The sequence below is a fragment of the Coptis chinensis genome, chromosome 4 (genome assembly GCF_015680905.1).
Source record: "Coptis chinensis isolate HL-2020 chromosome 4, ASM1568090v1, whole genome shotgun sequence".
In the NCBI taxonomy this organism is placed as follows: Eukaryota; Viridiplantae; Streptophyta; class Magnoliopsida; order Ranunculales; family Ranunculaceae; genus Coptis; species Coptis chinensis.
This window is the reverse complement of record NC_141459.1, coordinates 8,648,565-8,669,490: the sequence shown is the minus strand read 5'-3', so window position 1 is coordinate 8,669,490 and position 20,926 is coordinate 8,648,565. Positions and strand designations below refer to the sequence as shown.

At 34.3% G+C, this 20,926-nt stretch overlaps 1 protein-coding gene and 1 long non-coding RNA gene across 13 annotated transcripts; one reads left to right on the top strand and one right to left on the bottom strand.

Moving 5' to 3' along the window:
* Positions 1–1,175: 1,175 nt before the first annotated feature.
* Positions 1,176–20,709, bottom strand: LOC147501679 (uncharacterized). The gene is made up of 2 exons (XR_015221431.1): positions 19,867–20,709; positions 1,176–1,351 (listed from the first exon to the last, which is right to left on the bottom strand). It is a non-coding gene; the product is annotated as an uncharacterized LOC147501679 (long non-coding RNA).
* LOC147501680 (UMP-CMP kinase 3-like) lies at positions 5,915–10,556 on the top strand. Of its 12 annotated transcripts, none has more exons than XR_015221430.1 (8): positions 5,917–6,251; positions 7,186–7,303; positions 8,464–8,620; positions 8,908–8,988; positions 9,121–9,219; positions 9,316–9,372; positions 9,502–9,586; positions 10,315–10,556. XR_015221430.1 is itself a non-coding variant. In XM_086606701.1 (8 exons), exons 3-7 carry the CDS (start codon positions 8,468–8,470, stop codon positions 9,549–9,551), a joined length of 459 nt encoding a protein of 152 aa, XP_086462827.1. In that variant the 5' UTR covers positions 5,917–6,295; positions 7,186–7,303; positions 8,464–8,467; the 3' UTR covers positions 9,552–9,586; positions 10,315–10,556. The 12 variants fall into 12 exon arrangements, 9 of the variants coding, with proteins under 9 accessions (XP_086462830.1, XP_086462825.1, XP_086462824.1 ...); XR_015221429.1 differs by having other exon boundaries at positions 5,917–6,295; XR_015221428.1 differs by having other exon boundaries at positions 5,917–6,295; positions 9,121–9,228.
* Positions 20,710–20,926: the final 217 nt, after the last annotated feature.

The following is a 20,926-nucleotide window of genomic DNA, read 5'->3' as shown; positions in this document are numbered from 1 at the left end:
ACAACTTGCACAATCTTACACCGTAGCAAATGATTGGGTTGAAAAGAACATTCGTAGCTACTGGCCTGATGTCCATTTTCGTTATATTGTTGTGGGAAATGAAGCAATTCCTAGTAATTATGCTCCATTTGTTCTACCAGCAATAGAAAACCTTCATAGTGCTCTTAAGTTATGGGGAGCTTTGGCAAAGAATTAAGGTAGGAGTGTAAAAAAAAATCGTTGACCCATCATCCGGTAGGGTACCTGGTCTTCACCTGCCACCCAAACCCGCACCGACCCAAAAACAGACCCGCCCCGCCCCGGCACCGTTTTTACGTGGTCGGACTATGAGTGTAGGTTGTATGCTCAAACCCGACCCGTTAAGCCGCCCGACCCGCACCGTGTCAAAAGCCTTTGACCCAACCCCGTTGACCAGCATAATTTCAAAACTCTAACTCTAATATTTTTGTATTTTGTTTATATTTTCTTTTAACTTTTGTAGAAATTTGAGATATATGAACACAAACTTATGAGTTCAACATCAATTTCAAATATTCAAGTTTGAACATTAGGCAAATATCAAAAGTTCAAATTCAACTTTCGAATTTTGGAGAAGATGAATCATTCATCCTTGTATTAATTTCGAATTATTTCAGTTTATATTTTATTGTTTTGTACCATAGATCCTCGCTTTCATCTTCATTTTGAAAATAATCAATTTACAAATAAATCAGGAGAAAGAAGTTTCAAATTTGCAGATATGGTTTTGGGTTTAAGTTCAAGTTTTTTTTATTTTTGTTTATTTTTTATTGATTGATTCCATTTTTTTCTCTATATTGTGAATTGGAAATATATTACTTGCAGAATTGAAAGTTTTTTTTAGGTGAAATTGGGATAAAATGATAATTTCCACCCGACTCGGATGACCCGCCCCGTAAGCTGACCCAACAGGCCGGGTGATGGTACTAAGACATGACACTTCAACCTGCCCCGTCCCGTCGGAGACCACTGGATTTGTATCCCCTAGACCCGCCCGCCCCATCACTATTTAACCCGCAGTTGACCCGACCCGCCCCGTATTACACCCCTAAATTAAGGTCAGTGCAATAATTTCTCCATCAGTCTTGGATGCGTGTTTCCAACCATCTGCTGAATTTTTTTAAAATCGTTAACTTTAGAGAAAGACAAAGCAAATGTTAATAATCTAAACAGCATAAGGAATTGTTTATTATCATGAAATCATCAGTGAAATCGAGTACCAACTAAATAGCGTAAAAAGCAAAAAAATAAGTGATGTACAATGTCCCTATTGCAATTCGAGCGCGAAATTGATTTCCGATCAGTCCCAAATGAATTCCTAGGTCTGTGAGAACTGCACATGACGAAAAGCAATCATATAGAACTCTACACCTGTTACATGCAAGGAATCCAGAGTTGCTCATGCAAGGAAAATAAAAGAAATACTAAATAAACTTGAATGAACGAATAATCGAGTATTTTCTTCTCTGCTATAAAGACAACAAAATTAATTTGATCTTGAGAATTGTAACTGGTAATGTACACGTAACATCTAAAACCATCTGTATACTATCAAACCATTATGGCAGTGTCCTATTATGCATCAAAAACGCAAAATACTAAAGTGCTTACTAAAGACTATCATAGCAACGTAAATAAAAACAATGCCCAACATCTACTATCTACTAGCCATTTGGCCCGGCCTATGGCCGGACTTGCTACATAGATAACTAATGACTCAAAAACCTACAATCCACTTGAATAAATAATATATGTATATTGATAGCTAATGATTCACTGCTTATAAATATATATATACTTTGTTTAATGGGTTTATGTTTTTCTAATTTTTTTTGAAGTATTATTGTCATAAATAACACAATGAAATGAAGAAAATAAGGGCCACATTTTGACATATACTTTATAGGGAATTGAAGAGATGAAGAAAACCTGGAAATTTGATTCCATAATAAGAACAAATTAAACCAAATAACAGGAACTCTACTAATTGGAAATTGACCTCGTGAGTCATGACAAAGACGTAAATCTTGGGCAACAAATCTTTAACAATTCTGATATACTTGGAAAACGTTATATAACCACCCAACAAAGTGATTATCTTTAAAGCACAGATCTTAGAGTTGTAAAAACGTATAATAATATATATCTGAAGCAAAGTGATTATCTTACCTTGTGGAAGAACTTACCATGGGGAAGAACTTTATTTGGTGGGTGGTGAGGTTGAAGATCGAATGACACTGATCAAATAGGCATTGAGAGAGTAGGTAAGGCTAAGTTCAAATTAAACAGGTGGCACGTCCACGTGACATGAAATAAAAATCATACTGTTGGAATAGTTGTATTTAATTTCCAGAAATTATAAGCTGCTCAAAAAATTTCATGGAAATTAATTTGGAAATAGAAGATTACATTTTGTCGGACAGGAGTTGCATATATCACTAAATGAAATGAAAAACACAATGTAAGGAGGAACCTTGAATCCTGCCTGACATGAAAATATCCAAGTTCAAACTTAGTCGGGGTGCCATCCACATGACCGAAAACAAGTAATTTATGTTAGAATAGCTATATTTGCCTTGGAAATGAGAAGTCGTCTAAAAATTTTACTTCAAATTCACTTGAAAATAGAAAATTAAATAATGTTGGACAGGGGTTCCATACATTTCTAAATGAGATGAAAAGCGTAATCTAAGGAGGAACCTTGAACCCCTTTATATCCTAAAATTATTTTAAAAAAAAATGGGCATCATAATTTTGGTCATTAACCACTCCAAATCATCTATTTAGGCATTTAGCCACTTGGTAGGAAGATGACATTGTCTACTGAAGTGCGCTAGGACTCTTTTCAATATGTCGTTTTCGATATATAAGCTTCATCTTATATATATCACCGTACAGTAACATAGAATTATGTCTCTTTTGTTCTACCAATCCACAATTCAAAAAAAAAAAAAATGTAATTCCTCAAATTCACGCAAATTCTCCATTTATCTTTATCAAGACTATCAATATAGATAAATCTCTCCACTGATATATTTATAGCTATCATATTTTATGATCTCAGGCAATACCGCGTACTATTGATATGGGGAGTTGTAGTCTATCCTTTTAAGATGCTAATAAATTAGTTTCACTTAAAGGATAAAAATGTCATTCTTACATCAATATGTTCATACCTTATGAGGCTGGAGAATCATATGGTAATGGGAATACTAATTAGGAACATCCAGTAGATGGCGCTCTAATTTATAATTACAAAGAACCTGATTATCAGCAATGTTCAATACTCCCTCAATCCAATTAAACTAACCATCAGCTGAGTATATCTCATCGTGGTTCCAGCTACACGGCTGCCATAGTTGTTTCCAGCTCCCTTTCTAAGGATTTAGGCATGGTTGAGAAGAGTAGCACTTGGTAGCGATCCATTATAAAAAATCTGAATAAAACAATCAATCTAAATGCACCGTTATATACCCCATTTGAAGCCTCATAATATATTACAACACTAATTGCTTATTATGTAATTTTTTTACTTTTTGAAAGCCATGCTAATAATGTGGCCTATGAGTGTCAAAGAAATTAAACAATCTACTAAAACTTGAGTCCAAATACATACCAAAGTTTAACTATAAAAAAAAAAAACACAATTAAAACCCCAAAAGCAGCACCCAACTTTTAAATTGCATAGAAATAAAATTCTAAAAAGCTTCTAAGCAATAAGAACAATATGCTAAAACGTACAATACCTTCTATCTAATCAACTAATCCAACCAGAAGATTAACAATTATCTTTATCTAACACCCACATAGACGAAGAACCAAATGAATTGTATGTCTTCCCTAATATTGTAGTCGTCCAAACTGCTTGCTGAAGGCTCAAGCCGCATCGCACCGTAGATGAGCCTTTGCGACCTTATATGTATTCCCTCCTGCTCTCTTCAATCATTTCTTGCACATTTTGAACGATTATAAGATCCATCCACTCTGCAATTAATCAATTTACCGAAGGCACCCTAATGAATATTTGCATCTTTGTCACTTCTCAAATTCAATGTCGTCCGCGAAAAATGTAAGTCCGCTAAAGTCATATCATTCTCCACTCCACCTTGTCAAGCCGAGTTTTACGTTTGCCAATTGGGATCCCCACCATGCTTTCAATCGGGGAACTTGACATTGAACCGTAAACCATCTTTTCACTTTAAGACTAAAAGTTCTATTTTTTCAAGAGTAGTAACCGATATTAGCATTGTATCTTCCAAACGAAAGACTGCATAAATTGTTGACCCTCCTCAATGTTATAACTTGCAATCGTTCGACCATCATCCAGTTCTTCTCCTAAGTAGAAAAGCACTTGTTGGCCAACGAGATACCCTCCTTGTTCGTATCTTGCGCTTTGATAGTAAGGACTGTGTCCCTCATACCCACATCAAGTGTTATTGGCTTCCCGATCGCAACATCTTTACATGTATTTTTGTTGAATCCTCGAATCCGGAAAAGACACCGATGATTGAGCCATTCTTTATGTCATAATCAACAACCTTTTGCTCATTCTGAAGCCAATCTCCCGCAAAAGACAGACTCTTCAGATTTACCATAGATATACCTTCCAATTTTGAAAATTTAGTTCTCACGTTTTGGATTGTGTCAGACTTCTTCACCTCTCTCTATGCAATTTTAACCACAATACCTTTAATAACCATGCCAGAAATCAAAATACAATAAAATCAGTATTTTGCTTAAAAAGTCGTCCACACAAAATTTATAGAGTTAATCAAAGTTGAGGCTTGCAGTACAGAACCCCCCCTGAAAAAGGAGTAGTTACTGAGCTAATCATGTGCGGTATCTTAAAGATTCTGGTGTATCTTGTGATTCCCACTCCCAGCCTCATTAACGCCCTCTTTTATTTAATTTTACCCTGATCAACAACATTGATACGTTTTGCTAATAAATTCAGGAAGGACAACCCATAAACCAAAGAGAGATCCTCCATTCAAAAAACGGAAAGTTGAGCCAACTCAAGGTATGGGCATATGTCAGATTTTAATCTCTTGTAGAAAGTTGATAATGATGTTGTTACTTACTTGATGTCTTTGCTTTTTCCCTTCTTCACCCATTGCCACCCCATCATCTTGGCTTAACAGCTACTGGGAGTCTACCTAAGTCTATGTTTAAGTCAGCGATGTCTTCACACTACTAAAAAAAGGGCTTTCTATGACGGCTATTTTTTTTCTACCTTGACGACTTCCGTATAACCCGTCATTATTTCTAACTCACCATTAATTTTATGACGCTTGATGTCAAATGTTGACGGTTATAGGTCATGCGTCATAAATATATGTGATGTTTTTTATCAATGTGTCAAGTTAGTGACTAACAATTGTATACTTATCGTTCATTTTATGACGATGATGTTAATGTTGATCGTTATATCGCTAGCCGTCATAAATATCTTTGACGTTTTTTATTAATGTGTCAAGTTTGGTGTCTAATTTATGAGTTCATTCTCACAAACGTCAAGTAAAAAATTGTCTAACTTTTTCCTTCTGGCACTAACCGGTGTTTAATTAATTGTCTAACCATTTGGGAACAATTAAAAACGAAACCATTGTAACCGACTGGTCGAGTGAACTGTAAATATGAATAATTGGGTTAAGTCTCGGGTCAGTAATAGTATACCCATAGTTCGTGATTCCGAACGAAACTTCGGAATTCTGCCCGGAATTTCGGTTTTTCAAAAAAACGGAATTCCAAATAAAGAGTCGAAATATCCGAAATTTCGAATGTGATAGGGGTCGAAATTTAATGAATTTTGGATTTTGGATTTGTCGGAATTCCGAGAATTCCGAAATTCCGAAATTCCAAACTATGAGTATACCCAATTCTTAATAACCAAACTTTTTTTTTTGGTAACTCAATAACCAAACATCCCAAATAACCAAAACTGTGATCATACAACTTGGTCGGTTTAACTGAAAAGAACCTCCTACCGATACATTCTTGCGAACCAAAATTGAATCTCACGGTACTCTCTAGACGAGTATATGTTGTGATCATACAAGATTTTCCGCCGTACGAATGCTTTCTCTCCTCCTCGGCTGATGATCAATGAAAATATGGTGGAACTAGCAGATCGAGATCGGCGCCACATCGCATTAGTTTTAGTTGGCTTGCAAGAGCTGTTCGGTGAAAGGTAGCTATAGGGGAAAGCAGAAGTAAGGGAAGCAACGCTTCGGGTAAGCAGCTGTAAGGTAACCTGAAGTCGACTACGACTTGTAAGGTAAGCAGCTCAGTTATCTTTAAAGTTATTTTATGATGGGAGAGTTGGAGAGAAACCAAAAAAATAAAAATAAAAAAGCATGGTGGGTGTTAAGGACATGGTTGAAGGGTCAATCCCTTTCTATAGACTGCCAATATATCTCTTTTACTTTTCTTTTTCCGAATACAAGAAATAGGTTTCAGATTCGAGATTGGCACCAGATAAAATTTTGTTTGAAACGTTTCTTACTCCTCTGTACGTTGATATGATCTAGAACTACATGAAATTAATGAAAACAGACCTAGAAGAACAAAAGTACAATGTCCCACCCATATTTCCTAAGCTGTACAAACAAGTCCCATCTAACCAAGAATGCTCAAAAGGAACATCTTAAATTTCTCAAACACCTAAGTCCATATCCCTTGCTATATGGAGGACGTCCATAGAGGACACTTTCTGGAGAATTATTTCTTTCGTTTCTTACTTAAGTATGCAATTCTTGTGATATACTGATATGTTTATCCCCCTTAAAGTTTGTTTAGTTAGTGGCATTTCGAAATTGGTGCCATAGTCTTTTTTGGTACTTCCTGTTTGCATGCTGTACCTCCTTGGTAGTCATATATTTGATGCATTTGTGCAGTTGATGAAATTAAAATGCCATAGATGTATTGGTGAAATTGACTATGATGTTCTATATTAAGTGCACACTACTTGATTGTTTTATATCTGAGAAGCTTCCAATCCCTTTCTCCCCTTGCTCGTTGTCTTCTCTGTACTATCTGTGACCAGTGTGCTATAGGTTTTATAGGCTTGTTTGTTGGTATTACCTCTTCGGACTTATATTTTACTGGTTTCAAGATGTGTCTGAGTTAATTGATCTTGGTTCTGGACTTCTGGTATTGATTGGACAGGCGGTCCTGGTAGTGGAAAGGGCACCCAATGTACAACTGTTGTCGAGCACTTTGGTTTCACTCATCTCAGTGCTGGTGATCTTCTTCGAGAAGATATCAAATCAGGTTCCGCGAATGGGTAAGAGTCTATGCTCAAGTCACCTATGCTACTGTCAGTACAGGAAAGTTATTTTTAAAGTGGAAAACTATGATATATCCTTTGATGATGTTGGCTAAATGCCAAATTTAGATGGATATGCTAGATAGAGAAGACTCACTATGGATACTGCTCTTATTGGACTAAGCAGTGTAATTCATCAAACCTCTAATGCCAGCCATCGTCTGTAATAGCATAAATTAGGTGTCTACGAATTGGTGCCATCACCACTGATGGGCTCAACATTTATATGCTAAAACCTAAGTCACATTGACATGGACACGTGTGTCGGTGTCCTACACAGATTCGGAGTGTCAGCTGTCCAACACGGGACCTATACAAATAGGACAAGGGGACACACAGCTAATTAAAATGAAAACTATTACTATTCTTTAGTTACACAACTAATTATTGGGCTCAAAACCTTACAAAATGTTTCCTTACAAATCAATAACTATGAAAGTGACATATCATCGAGTCGTAAATCTGTTAATAGATTAATTTCTTAGTCATTTGGAATATAGAAAAAACCCTAGTTTGAAGTAGTATGCACAGCTTGTCCGTGTCTTCGATATGAGTGTCTGTTGTATGCCTGTGTGTCGGACACGGATTTTTTCAGAATATGAAGTATCCGTGTTACTTGCGTTAAAATTGATTGAGTCAGGCGTTAACAACAATGATCACAAAAAAGGAAGATCTGATGCTAAGATCACTTAATACTGTTTTCATGTTTCCTGGGGAATTTATAATAAAATCTGTTACATTCTCGGAAAAATATGTAGTCCTGATGAATTCACGAAGGCTGTTCAAGACGGCCTGATGGAAGTGGTTTGCACTTGGCCGTTGACAACTTATCATGTAACTTTTCGAATTAGTACTTCCTATCACTCAATGATTTTGCAAAAACATGATGACATGTTTCTTAAAAAGTTTTTATCTTTAATTTTATTTTTGATTTTTATTTTACACTTGTCTACAATGCTGTCTTTGTGTGTATATGCTGCTGTGTTTGTTGGGAACCATCCTTATGGATCCGTTATAGGGAAGCCACTCCCCTGGCTTTGACGAATTAAATTACAGTTTTCCGAATACACCATCCTTTTCTTAAACTGTGGGATTCTAAGTGTCTTTCCTTGCCACAGTACCATGATACAGAACATGATAAAGGAAGGAAAAATTGTCCCTTCAGAGGTCACTGTGAAGCTTCTCCAACTGGCAATGCAGGAAAGCGATAATGACAAATTCCTTATTGATGGATTCCCCCGTAATGAAGAGAACCGTGCTGCATTTGAGAATGTTGTAAGATTATTGCTTCTCTAGTAGGTCCACATGATCAAATATAAATGAAAAATGACAAGAGAATGAAAATGAAAATGGAACTTGCACTGAAGGAACAATTTATCTTGAATTATCATTATCACTAAGCACACATCCTGCGTTTCCAAAATGCAATGTTCCAAATTTACAATGAAATTACCTAAAAAAGATGTTGTGCTTAATTTGTTAAATATTGTTAGTGGAAAGTGCTGACTTATCCAACTAATTTCTTTGTAACTCTTAGTTTCCTTCCTTGAATTATCTCACAGACGGGTATCGTGCCAGAATTTGTACTCTTTTTTGACTGTTCAGAAGAAGAGATGGAGAAGCGACTTCTGGGCAGGAACCAGGTTTTTGAAATGAAGCTCTTTGTTAAACTCTTTATCTATTTTAATTGTCACCTGTTTCCAAGCTATTTTTTCTACTGATCTTTCTCTATTAAAAATTGTATTATTGAAAGTCTCTCTTTTTGAGGATTGAAGGGAAGGGTTGATGATAACATTGAGACAATAAGGAAACGGTTTAATGTTTTTGTGGAATCCAGTCTTCCTGTGATCGAGCACTATAGGTCTAGGGAGAAGGTACATGTGGTAAATTCTTGTTCAAGCTTCCTTCTTGACCAACTCTGCAGCTTCGTAATGCAAAATCTCATTATTATTATTATTATTTTTAATTAGATTGATGCTGGAAAGCCTATTGAAGATGTTTTCAAGACTGTCAAAAACATTTTTACGGTAAATGACATTTTTGGTATTTTACACTTCACTGTCTGTTAATTTATAGATCTGTTACTCTGATCATGAGTAAAAAGGCTGTAGTTCCCACATACGTATCCAACGTTAAGCGTTGGAGTATCTTCACAGGGATAAACAGGTGCTCCCATAACACAAGAAAAGGCGTACGGGCAAGTTAAGAACAATTTAACGTGAATGAAGCACACTCTGAGTGGTACAACGGTTCATTTACCTATTTATTTTAATTTCAACTTTATTCCTTCTAAGAGCATGTTGTAATAATTTATTATTTATTTATTGTCTTTAAGAATGAATCCATATTAGAATGCATCCATTAGGTAGGAATTATGACGTTGATGAGCATTCTAAGTGTGAAAGACCGATCTAGAGTAAGAGATTGGTTTCGGGGCACTGCAACTACTTGATTTAACTGGCATTTGTCGAGATGGTTAAGTAGTCGGAGCCACGAATCAATATCTTTTAGTAGTTGGGTTTAAAGCTGAGGTTTTAATATATGAAATGGAAGTATATTATTTGATTTTCAGGTTAGGACAGGTTGTAAATTTATGAAATGTTGGAAATACAGAGGAAACTCTGTCGAAATTTCTTTGAACGCAATGTTCAAAGGGGTGTTTTATATTTTAGTTCTAGTTGGACTCATGTGAGTCAAAACCGCTCACGTCTTGGTTTATTAGATGGTTGAATATTTGGATCGAGTTCTTTTATCTGAATATTCAATTGTCCGAAAAATCGGGGCGCTACACATATGGATACATGACCAAAGGATTTCCTAATTGTTATTTTATTTTTCGTTTTGTCGAGATAAGTAGTCTTTATTAGTAGAATGCATGCCTAGTGCTTACCAGCTTTCATCTAAGTTCTGAATATTAAGTTTCAATTTAAGATTGAAGTCTATCTAAACTCTGTTGTTAAATGAAACAGGCAACGTATGTGGCATTTGTTTGTTGCCTTGAAGAATGGAGGTGGTCTATACTACATCTACTTGGGAATTTTCTAACAAGATTTTCTTTCTAGCTAGTTGTAAGTTCAATGTAATGTATATTTTTTGTATTGTATTTTTCTTTTGGAGGAAAATGTAAGTACAATGATAGAATGAATACTATATTCTATAATAGGAGTGATGGTGTACATGTGCATTTTATGGAGCAATTTGTTTTTTTAAATGTGTTGTTATTATGCAGTATATTTGGCGGGAAAAATATAATAATAATATATATATATTTTTTTTTAAAAAAAAAAAAAAAAAAAAAGATGACGGTTTTAGAAGAACTATCATAGGGTAAACTATTTGTTGACGTTTTTTGTTCTATAAAATGACTGTTCCACAGTAGTCAATGGTCATTTCTTGACGGTTGCAACTATAATTTATGACGGTTACATATGAGGTGTCATAGTAAAATTTACCTACAATGACGCTTTAAAGACTAATATATGTCATAATGGGAGGAACTTTTAAGACGTCTTTCTATGAACTGTCATAATTTTAATGACGGTTTTGGTTGACTTTTTATGACACCCCCAGTAATGACGGCTAGTTTTTCAATCAGAAAGTGCCATGATATGTATTTCATGACAACTAAAAGCTGTCATAAAAAGCCCTTTTTTTAGTAGTGTCAACACATACTGGCAAGGGCAGATTCTCAGTCTCACCGGTACCATCTCCACCAGAGAAGTCAAGGCCTTTAGAATCTCCCTTTCGCAATTCTTTAAAGGGTCAAATATGACTATACACTTTCATTTCATCCCAAACTTATAGGATCACCCTGTGCATAATGAAGAATCTATCCTAGATGGGAAATTTGTTCCAGTCATCCACTACTATACACTACAAAGATGGAATCGTTAACCTACATGTGTTCTACAGGTAAAGAATAAAAATGGTGTTTCAAAGACTACCTACCGAATGCAACTTTTTTCCTAGGGTGAGCCTACGGTATATTGGAGAAGAAGGTTGAGATTTCTCAAACTCGAGAGAACTTTTTGCCGCCAAATGACATCGTTTTACGTTTTTAAACAATTTTTGCTATAATTATCACTCTCGAAGTCTGAATCAAATAATTTCAAATAAATGATACAAGTATACAATGCAATATCATTTGAAATAGTATAGTAGTACACACGCAAAATTCTATAATTGAACAAAATCGGTGACTTGGTCAAGTTAATGATCTTTTGTGAATCTTGTTTGTTTTTTTTTCTTTTTACGGAATGAATTAATCATGCAAAGTCGAAGATGGTGTCCGAATATCTATAACCTCAACCTTAGGTGTAGTGAGAAGACTTCGTAGCGGTGGTGGTTGATTTTTGTCGACAAATAATGGAGTCTGTTGACACTTATTTGGTGCTCAACCGCCTTAACGAGCCTGAAGATTCTTGGATAACGGGTGTCTTCGAGGGGGTATCAATAAGAGAATAGTAGAGTCTACCATCGACATGACTACCGATTAGATAAGTCATTTGGTAGAGCTGATTTCAAGTATAATGAAGTCCACGGTGGACAACCTACTACTGTCGACCAACCCAAGGATGTCTCTGCTTTTGAACCCAAGCATCCGCCGATCTCCACCTAGGGAGAACGGATCTCCCGTCTGTCTTCTCGCATCATTTTTGTCCAAATTTAGTGTGTCATGTACCGCCTTTACACTATTATGATTATAACTGGGTATGCTGCCCATTGATATATCAGTTTGCTCCCCTGTGTCCTGTTGGGACCTCCATTTTGATATCTTCATCTACATCATCCAAATCATTATCTTCCGGTTCATCCGGGTCACCCGTGTAGCATGGAAGTTCATCCATTGGATAAAATTGGACTTTCATTTGCTTCGCAAACTTGAGGAACCAACAGTATTCTTCATGTATTTTGTAGAAAAGAAGTTCCCGTGAGCTTCAAAATTTGGACAATAAAAGCAAAAGAGTGAAACCGCTTTTAATCGGTTTATTCTTAAGCAAAGCGATAAAGTAGGCATAATAACTTTATTTAAAACCTACTATTAGAAGTTTTACCCTGCCGAGGTGGAAGAGTGAGTATCGGGGTACCTAAGCTTGATCTTACCCACTATCCCGGAGAGGGATTTCAAACTCACAAAAGTAGCCTTCCTCGCGACCAAGGACTCCGTTCATTCCGTTGGGTGTTGCCAGGCCCATTCAAACTTCAAAGTATCATATGAGATAAGTACTTTGGAACTTGCTTGTCTATTAGTACAAATGTTGAACACTTGAACCGTACATTCATTTGTCCATCATGCAACGGATAATGACCACACTTTATTCAGGAGCAAGAAATGAGGAGAGCAACAATATATATCACAAAGTGGGAGATCTCAGTCATTCAAGCAGAAAATAACTATAGACCCATGAAGGCGTAAGTAGAATTAACTCTTCCATTGGAGTCCGGTTTTCTTTTCTTTAAAAAAAATAGTTTGGCCCGAAGCTTATCCAGGGGTTCAAATTCTGACTTCACAATAGGATGCAGATGCAATATAAAGATAATGTCTAATGCTTCATTCCTTCAAGGACGCCCATGAGAGGGAAATGGACCCCCCACTCCCCACCACCATGAGGGGCGGATGAGCAGAAGAATTCCTTAATCAGGAATATCTTTATATTCTTCAGAACTATTCAGAATGTCCATTGGAGTCCAGGCTTTCTTTTCTTTTTAAAAAATAAAATAAAAATAGTTTGGCCCAGAATCTTATCCAAGGGTTCAAATTCTGACTTCACAATAGGATGCAGATGCAATATAAAGATAATGTCTAATGCTTCATTCCTTCAAGGACGCCCTTGAGAGGGAAATGCACCCCATGAGGGGCAGATGAGCAGAAGAATTCATTAATCAAGAATATCTTTATATTCTTCAGAATTATTCAGAATGTCCCAGCTGAGCAAGACAAACACAAAGGAATAAGATAAAACATAACTTACATGGAACACATACGAAGTCTGAGATACATTAGTCGGGAAGCCGGATACACACAATATCATTTTCCATGGGCTTTGACTTTTATGCGTCGTGCACGGATGTGATTTCACCATTATCTTTGCTCGATCCAGTGGCGAGGATTAATTGTGAACTGCAATAACAACAATTTCCATTAATCATAAATACAGATGAAGTTCTTTCCTATTTCTATTTACTCCAACAATGTAATTGAGTTATAGGATAGCAAAGAAGTGAAAACCATCAAAGATATTATAGCCCAAGGTGACAAGGTGCTTCCGACCATTAAAAGTGGGGTGGTGCCTATGCACACAACATAGTATGTTCCAAAGATATTGTCTATTAATTTGGTTCTACGCTAAAACAAATAGCAATATCAAAAGAATCAATTGATTGTTAAATAAATATCACATGCATCATCTATTATATTCGAAACCAATATAACGCATTGTCACAATAGGCAATGCTTCTCTGAGATTCCACATCCTTAAGGACCACATGAAGAACCAATGAGTACATTGCAAGTACTTCCCTTGTGTTTGTATGTTCTTTTTATTTTTCATGAATATGAATCTTTACTCCGTCTACTTAAAATTTATCGAGGTTTAAATAGTTCAAATAAATAAATCCGACTCTGCATGTTAAGTTACAAACTCAAAAGATAAGACAGAAGGGTTTACATGAAAGGTTATTGCTGGTTCTTGAGTTTCTCCTCTTCTTGCGTTGAATATATACTTACGAATTTGAATGCCATTGGGAACGCAGTTCCTAACTCGGCAAGGAAGATTGAGCCAATAGTCAAAAAGGTATTTAGTGGAAAGATTTTGGTTCATTTTCGAATACAGGTGAATTGGAAGAAGAGACGATTTTTTTTTTTTGAGAGTTGGGAGTGTTTTTTAGAATTGAAAAAAGAGTATAGAAAGAGGTTTTTATCTACACAAACACAATAATTCCAACACTAAGCATAGCAGCAATCCAATTAAGAAGCGATGTCTTCTCTTGAACCAAACATTGGAATTGCCGATAAAGTGCATAAAACAAAGAATGACAAGTGGGTCTAATAAATTAAATCCTAACATGAAAGCCTTAATGAATGAATCGGTGACGATTAATAAATGTTGCAAAATAAGAAGTCCATGATCTTGCTAAACCTTGGCACCAACTCGCCTCTAACGAGAATAATTTCAGCAACAATAAAAGCAACAAAATCACCTAACTCAATTCTAAGAAACGAAAACGAACCACCAAAGAATGGGAATTTCAACAAATTAATTATAACAAAAACAGAAAGCAATGCGAGATAAACACGATATTGCATACGACAAAACAATAGCGGCATGATTATGAGCTTCTTGACTGTCAAAACAAATATACCAAGTACCAACAACTGAACCAAAACTTAACCATATTAAATCCCACCAAGACAAACATCTTTTCATCTCATTAACACTTTCTTTTCGACTTCTAACTCTTGGGTGTTACTTGAGCGGTCTAGAAACCGATCTTTTAAACGATGACCGGTTTGGGATAGGGTTGTTTTGTAAGTTTGCCAACTTTGGAATGATGGTTTTGGGTAAAAATGGTTTTGCTCCATGTCCAAGTAACTTTTTGCTTCATTTTCTTCCATGGAGGTTGTTTTGTTTTTCAAAAACGGAGTTGTGAGATTATGAGATGAAGTCATATGATGATATATGTAATGAAATTCTGTTTGGATGGAAGTAGAGTCCTTGTATGGTAAGGGGTTTCGGGCGAGAGAGAATTGTGTATAGAGTGTATCATCCTGAACAATTATGGAAGTAGTTTAATTTTGGAAGAAGAGAGATTTCGTTTTGTTTAAGAATGGAGATAAGATTTAAGAATGGAGATGAGATAAGATTTAAGAAAGAGATTTTTATCTATTTATCTATTTTGGGTTTTTATGTATTTTGGGCTACGAACAATTGAAATCGCCAAAAAAAGGCGTAGAATTCATTTTTTTAGGTAAAATCTGATGTGTCAGTATGAGAGAAAAAAGGGGGGCTGACGTGGGTCACTGGGAGCATTTTCAACTACTCAATATTAATGGTCTTTGATATACTAAAGCAGAGACCTTTAAAGGAGGATTTTCTCTCTCCTATGTGGCACTTTAATATGAAAGATAGTATTTTCTAATAGCCTATAATCTCATGTATATTGAACCTCTTTGGACAGTTTGAGTGTATTTTTAATTCTTATATTTAGAGAGTTTGAGTGTATTTCCAATTCTTATATATTTGATCAAATAAAAAAATTTGCTAAAAAAATAAGTGATTTGTATAAAGTAATTTCCTATTACGAATCAAACATTTTTAGTGTTCCAATTGTTATATATTTGATCAAATAAAATAAATTGCAAAAAAATAGGTAATTTATAGAAACTAATTCCCTATTACAAATCATATAATTTTAGTATCTATGATAAAGCACCGACTTATTTCGAATATATCCTTAACACGGCTTCAAAACATAGTTAAAAACAATTATACAAAAAATAACATCACAAAATATATAATAGAAAATGAAAAAAAAAAAATAACGGCAAAACAATAATGACAAATATTTTAAAATATATATTATATTGATTGAAACTAACGTAAAAAAACAATTAATGGAGAACTGAAAACTGGATGCAAATGTATCGAACTAACATCAAATAATATTTAACGGGAAATCGGAAACTGGATGCAAATGCAAGCATTAAACTAATCTTAAAAAATAATTAATAGAAAATCGGAATATGGATAGAACTGCATTAAACTAACCTCAAAGAATAATTAACCGAAAATTAAAACCCCGATGCAAATATATCAAACTAACATAAAAAAAATAATTGTCGGAAAATCGGAAACTGGATGCAAATGCATTAAACTAACTTCAAAGAAAAATTAATTATAAATTGGAAATATAATGCAAATGCGTGGAACTAATCTTAAAAAATAATTAACGAGAAATCGGAAACCGGATGCAACTGCACTGAACTAATCTCAAAAAATAAACTGGATGCAAAACCTCAAGAAATAATTAACGGGAAATCGGAAACTAGATGAAAATACAACTTTATCAAATAATAAACGAGAAATCAGAAACTAGATGCAAATGCATTAAACTAATCTCACAGAATAATTAACGAAAAATCAAAAACTGGATGCAAATGCATTGAACTGACTTCAAATAATATAACAATTAACAATATGAAATTGGAAATTGGATGCAAATGTGTTGAACTAATCGAAAAGAATAATTAACGAGAAATCAAAAACTGGATGCAACTGCATTGAACTGATCTCAAAAAATAAATAACGGGAATTGCAAATTGGATGCAACTGCGTTGAACTAACCTCAAAATATAAATAACGGAAAATCAGAAACTGAATGCAAATACATTAAACTAACCTCAAAACATAGTTGAGTTATATGTTGTGGGAATGTCTTGATAAGTATAGTTTTGCATTTAAAATAATATTTATCTTATATCTTTCCATATGATTGGAAACTCCTTGCTATTCAAGTAGCTTCAATATATATGAACTTCGCCTTATTAGGTAATCTCACAAAACTTCAATCAAACTTCTATTATTAAACAACAAAATGAAGTTGAAGGGTTTTATCACAGGTGAGTTCTTTTTTTTTTAATGGAGAGTGAGGTTTTTACGTTATAAGAAGTTGGGTTGAGGGATCAATATAATATTAATATATAATAGTTCTGCATATTTGCAAATAGTTTTCAGAATAATTAATATAACAACACCCGTTCGTAGATAATCTTTGAAGATTCTACATTGTGAGTCATGCATAATTTAAATAATAATTAACGGGAAATCGAGAACTGGATAATCTTCGATGATCCCATGCACATAGTAAATTAAGCATAATTTACTTTTTATGTCATGTTTGCAAGGACACTACAGATGGATCAGTAGAAGTTAATATTATACACCACATTAGATAATTATAAGGAAATCGGAAACTGAATTCAAATACATAACTGAGCTCAAAGAGTAATTAACGGGAAATCGAAAACTTTATGCAAATTGCATTAAACTAACGACAGAGAGTAACTAACGGGAAATTAGAAATTGGATACAAATTTTTGAAAAATATTTAATGGAAAATTGGAAACGATATGCAAATACATCAAAGAAACCTAATAATAATTAATAGAAAACCGGAAACTAGATGCAAATGCATTGAACTTAACTCAAAAAATAATTAACAGAAAATAAAAAAACCGAATGCAACTGCATTGAACTAACCTCATAGAATAATTGGTGGGAAATTGGAAACTAAATGCAAATGCATTGAAATAACCTAAAAGAATAGTTAACGGAAAATCAGAAACCGGATATAATTGTATCGAACTAATCTAAAAGCATAAATAATAAAAAAACTAGATGCAGATGTATTGAACTAACATTAAAGAGTTATTAATGGAACATCGAAAACTGGATCCAAATGCAATAAACTAATCTCAAAGACTAATTAACGAAACATTAATAAATAGATGAAACTGCACTAAACTAACCTAAATGAATAATTAATGGAAAATTATAAATTTGATGTAACTGCATTGAACTAACCTTAAAAAATAATTAACGAGAAATCGGAAACTTGATGCAAATGCATTGAACTAACCTCAAAGAACAATTAACATAAAATTGGATGCAACTGCATTGAACTAACCTCAAAGAATAATTAACAGAAAACCAAAAATTGGATGCAACTGCATTAAACTAAAATCAGAGATTAACTAACGGAAAATGCGAAATTAGATGCAAATGTATTGAAATAACCTCAAAAAATAGTTAACTAGAAATCGGAAGTCAGATGTAACTGCATCGCACTGACCTCAAAGCATAAATGTCCACTTTTTTAGCCTCCTCACATGAGTAATTACGAGTAATTAGGAACCCAAAATAAAAGTGAGTTTATAAAAACAGACTCTTACATGTATGCAAACTGTATAGAAATTGTAAACTATATATCGAACTAACCTAGAAAAATAATTAACGGAAAATCAGAAATTGGATGCAGATGTATTGAACTAACCTCAACGAGTAATTAACGGGAGATTGGAACCTGGATGCAAATGCAATGAACTAATCTCAAACACTAATTAACGAAACATCGAAAACTAAATGCAACTATACTGAATTAACCTTTTAATGAATAACTAACGAGAAATCATAAAGTGGATGCAATTGCACTGAACTAACCTCAAATAATAATTAACAGAAAATTAGAAACTTGATGAAACTGCATTGAACTAACCTCAAAGAATAATTAATGAGAAATTGGAAATTGGAAACTGGATGCAACGTAATACATTAAACTAACCTCAAAGAATAATTAATGAAAAATCAGAAACTTGATGCAAATGCATTGAACTAATAACCCTAAAACATATTTGTATTATATGTAGGGGGAATAAATGTCTCGACAAATATAGTTTTGCATTTCAAGTAGTGTTTATTATAATTCTTTTATTGTGATTGGGAATGTCTTGCTATTCAAGCAGCTTCAATATTATCTTCGCCACATTAGGCATTCTCACAAAACTTTAATCAAACTTCTATTATTAAACTTAACAATAAAAAAAAGTCGATGAGTTTTATCAAGGTTTGATGCTTCTTTTTTATAGAGTTAATATAATTTTCATATCTCATAGCTATGCATAGTTGCTAATATTTTTTAGAATAATTTAATATAACGACACTCATTCATAGGACACGTTCATGTGATAAATCTTTTCAAGTGGGAGTAGTGTATTCCTTGAGAATATGAAAACAATCAATCTGTTTTAGTGATTTGTACACATTAGTACGTAAGCCGAACGGTGATGATTTACTGCTAAATCACTATAAATCTAATAAAACTATTATACAAGCTAGATCGAGTTTAAGATAATTTCATTTGAAAATTATGGATTAATATTTTAAACCACAAAGTGAATAGACTATCTCAATTTGATCCCTTAGTTTCTAAGTACTTATGCACCATAATCGCTACTCATTAACGTATTTCGGTTTATTTTCAATAAAAATATATTCTGATTCAAAAATTTGCCGCTAAATCACCATAAATCTAATAAAACTATTATACAAGCTAGATCGAGTTTAAGATAATTCTATTTGAAAATTACGGCGGCAAATTTTCAAATCATAATATATTTTTATTGAAAATAAACCGAAATACGTTAATAACTAGGGATTATGGTGCATAAGTATTCGAAAATTTGTGTGAGACATTTTGTAAAGCCTTTTCAGCACACAAAATATTTAATAGATCCCAGGCGTATGCCCGGATCCAAAATCTAGTAACATACTGAAATGAACCTTATGACAATAGCAATCCTTACGGACATTTTGAATTTAAAAGAAAGTTAAGATACAATTACGCATACAGTAATGCTACTGTAATATCATGCCACGTGAATCAAGTACATAGTAATTTTGCATTTAGATAATCTAATCAATGAGTAACTGTACAATATAGTAATAGCAATCAATCAAACTCACAATTCAGATGTCAACCAAATTGCAAATATTAACAGAATATCTTATGCAGTTATGTACATTCCAAAAGAGAAGTTTCAAAAACTCTAAGATTGGATATGGCCCTGAGGCTATGATGGCAACAGGGAATGACTATCTTTAACAGCTCGTGGAGAGGGTGAAATCTTTGATAAACTCTGCACAGTTGGCAAAAGCTGCGCGAACAATCCGATTGGGAACACGAACATCAGTAATCCGACGACCATCACCATAATCATATTCAATACATACTTCGCTTTGAGAGGAGAATCTATTATACTGAAAACCCCCCATAGAATAGTCAAAAAACCCGAAGCACTTAAACAGAACATTGCACCCATAAATAAGCTGAACCATATTTTCTCAGAACTAGGCTCAAGCTCATCTAGTGGTGTATTTGTTGCATAGCGACCACTGCATTGACCATATGCTAACGAAGCGAAGAGGGTAAGCAAAAACAAACCTAGGCAAACAAATATCAATCCTCCTGTTATGATGGTGGATATATCAGCATGGTCGCCACGATGTAGTATGATCCTGGATAAACCTGCTGCAAATAACGCGCAACCCAAAATACAAAATATTACAGCGCGAAATATAACACTAAGAACATCAGATAGCTTCTCTTTTTCCATCTATAGAAGTGGAAGAAGTACTTGATCACAATCCGAGCATTCTCTTCTTAGTCTTTGGAATCACAAGTTCACAACAACCTATTTATGCATGAACGAAGACGTATCTAGTTCTAATGGAAGAAATAGATGATCATATACTTTGTGTTTGATTAGGAGATGTTTTTTCTTTTTTATCTGTTTGTTGGGATTGAGTTTGAATACGGAAGGTAGTTATGATTTGAGTGTTAGTAGTAGATTAGGACACATACTCCCGTTATTGTGCCGAAAATATTTGAAAGAATCTCATGGAATAAAGAAGTGGATCCACAATCCAAGGATAGGTGAGCGATCTTGGTGGGTAAACTTGAAACCATCAAACTACTGGTCTCAGCTAGGAATGTGACGATGAATTGTTTCGTTTGTATTATTGA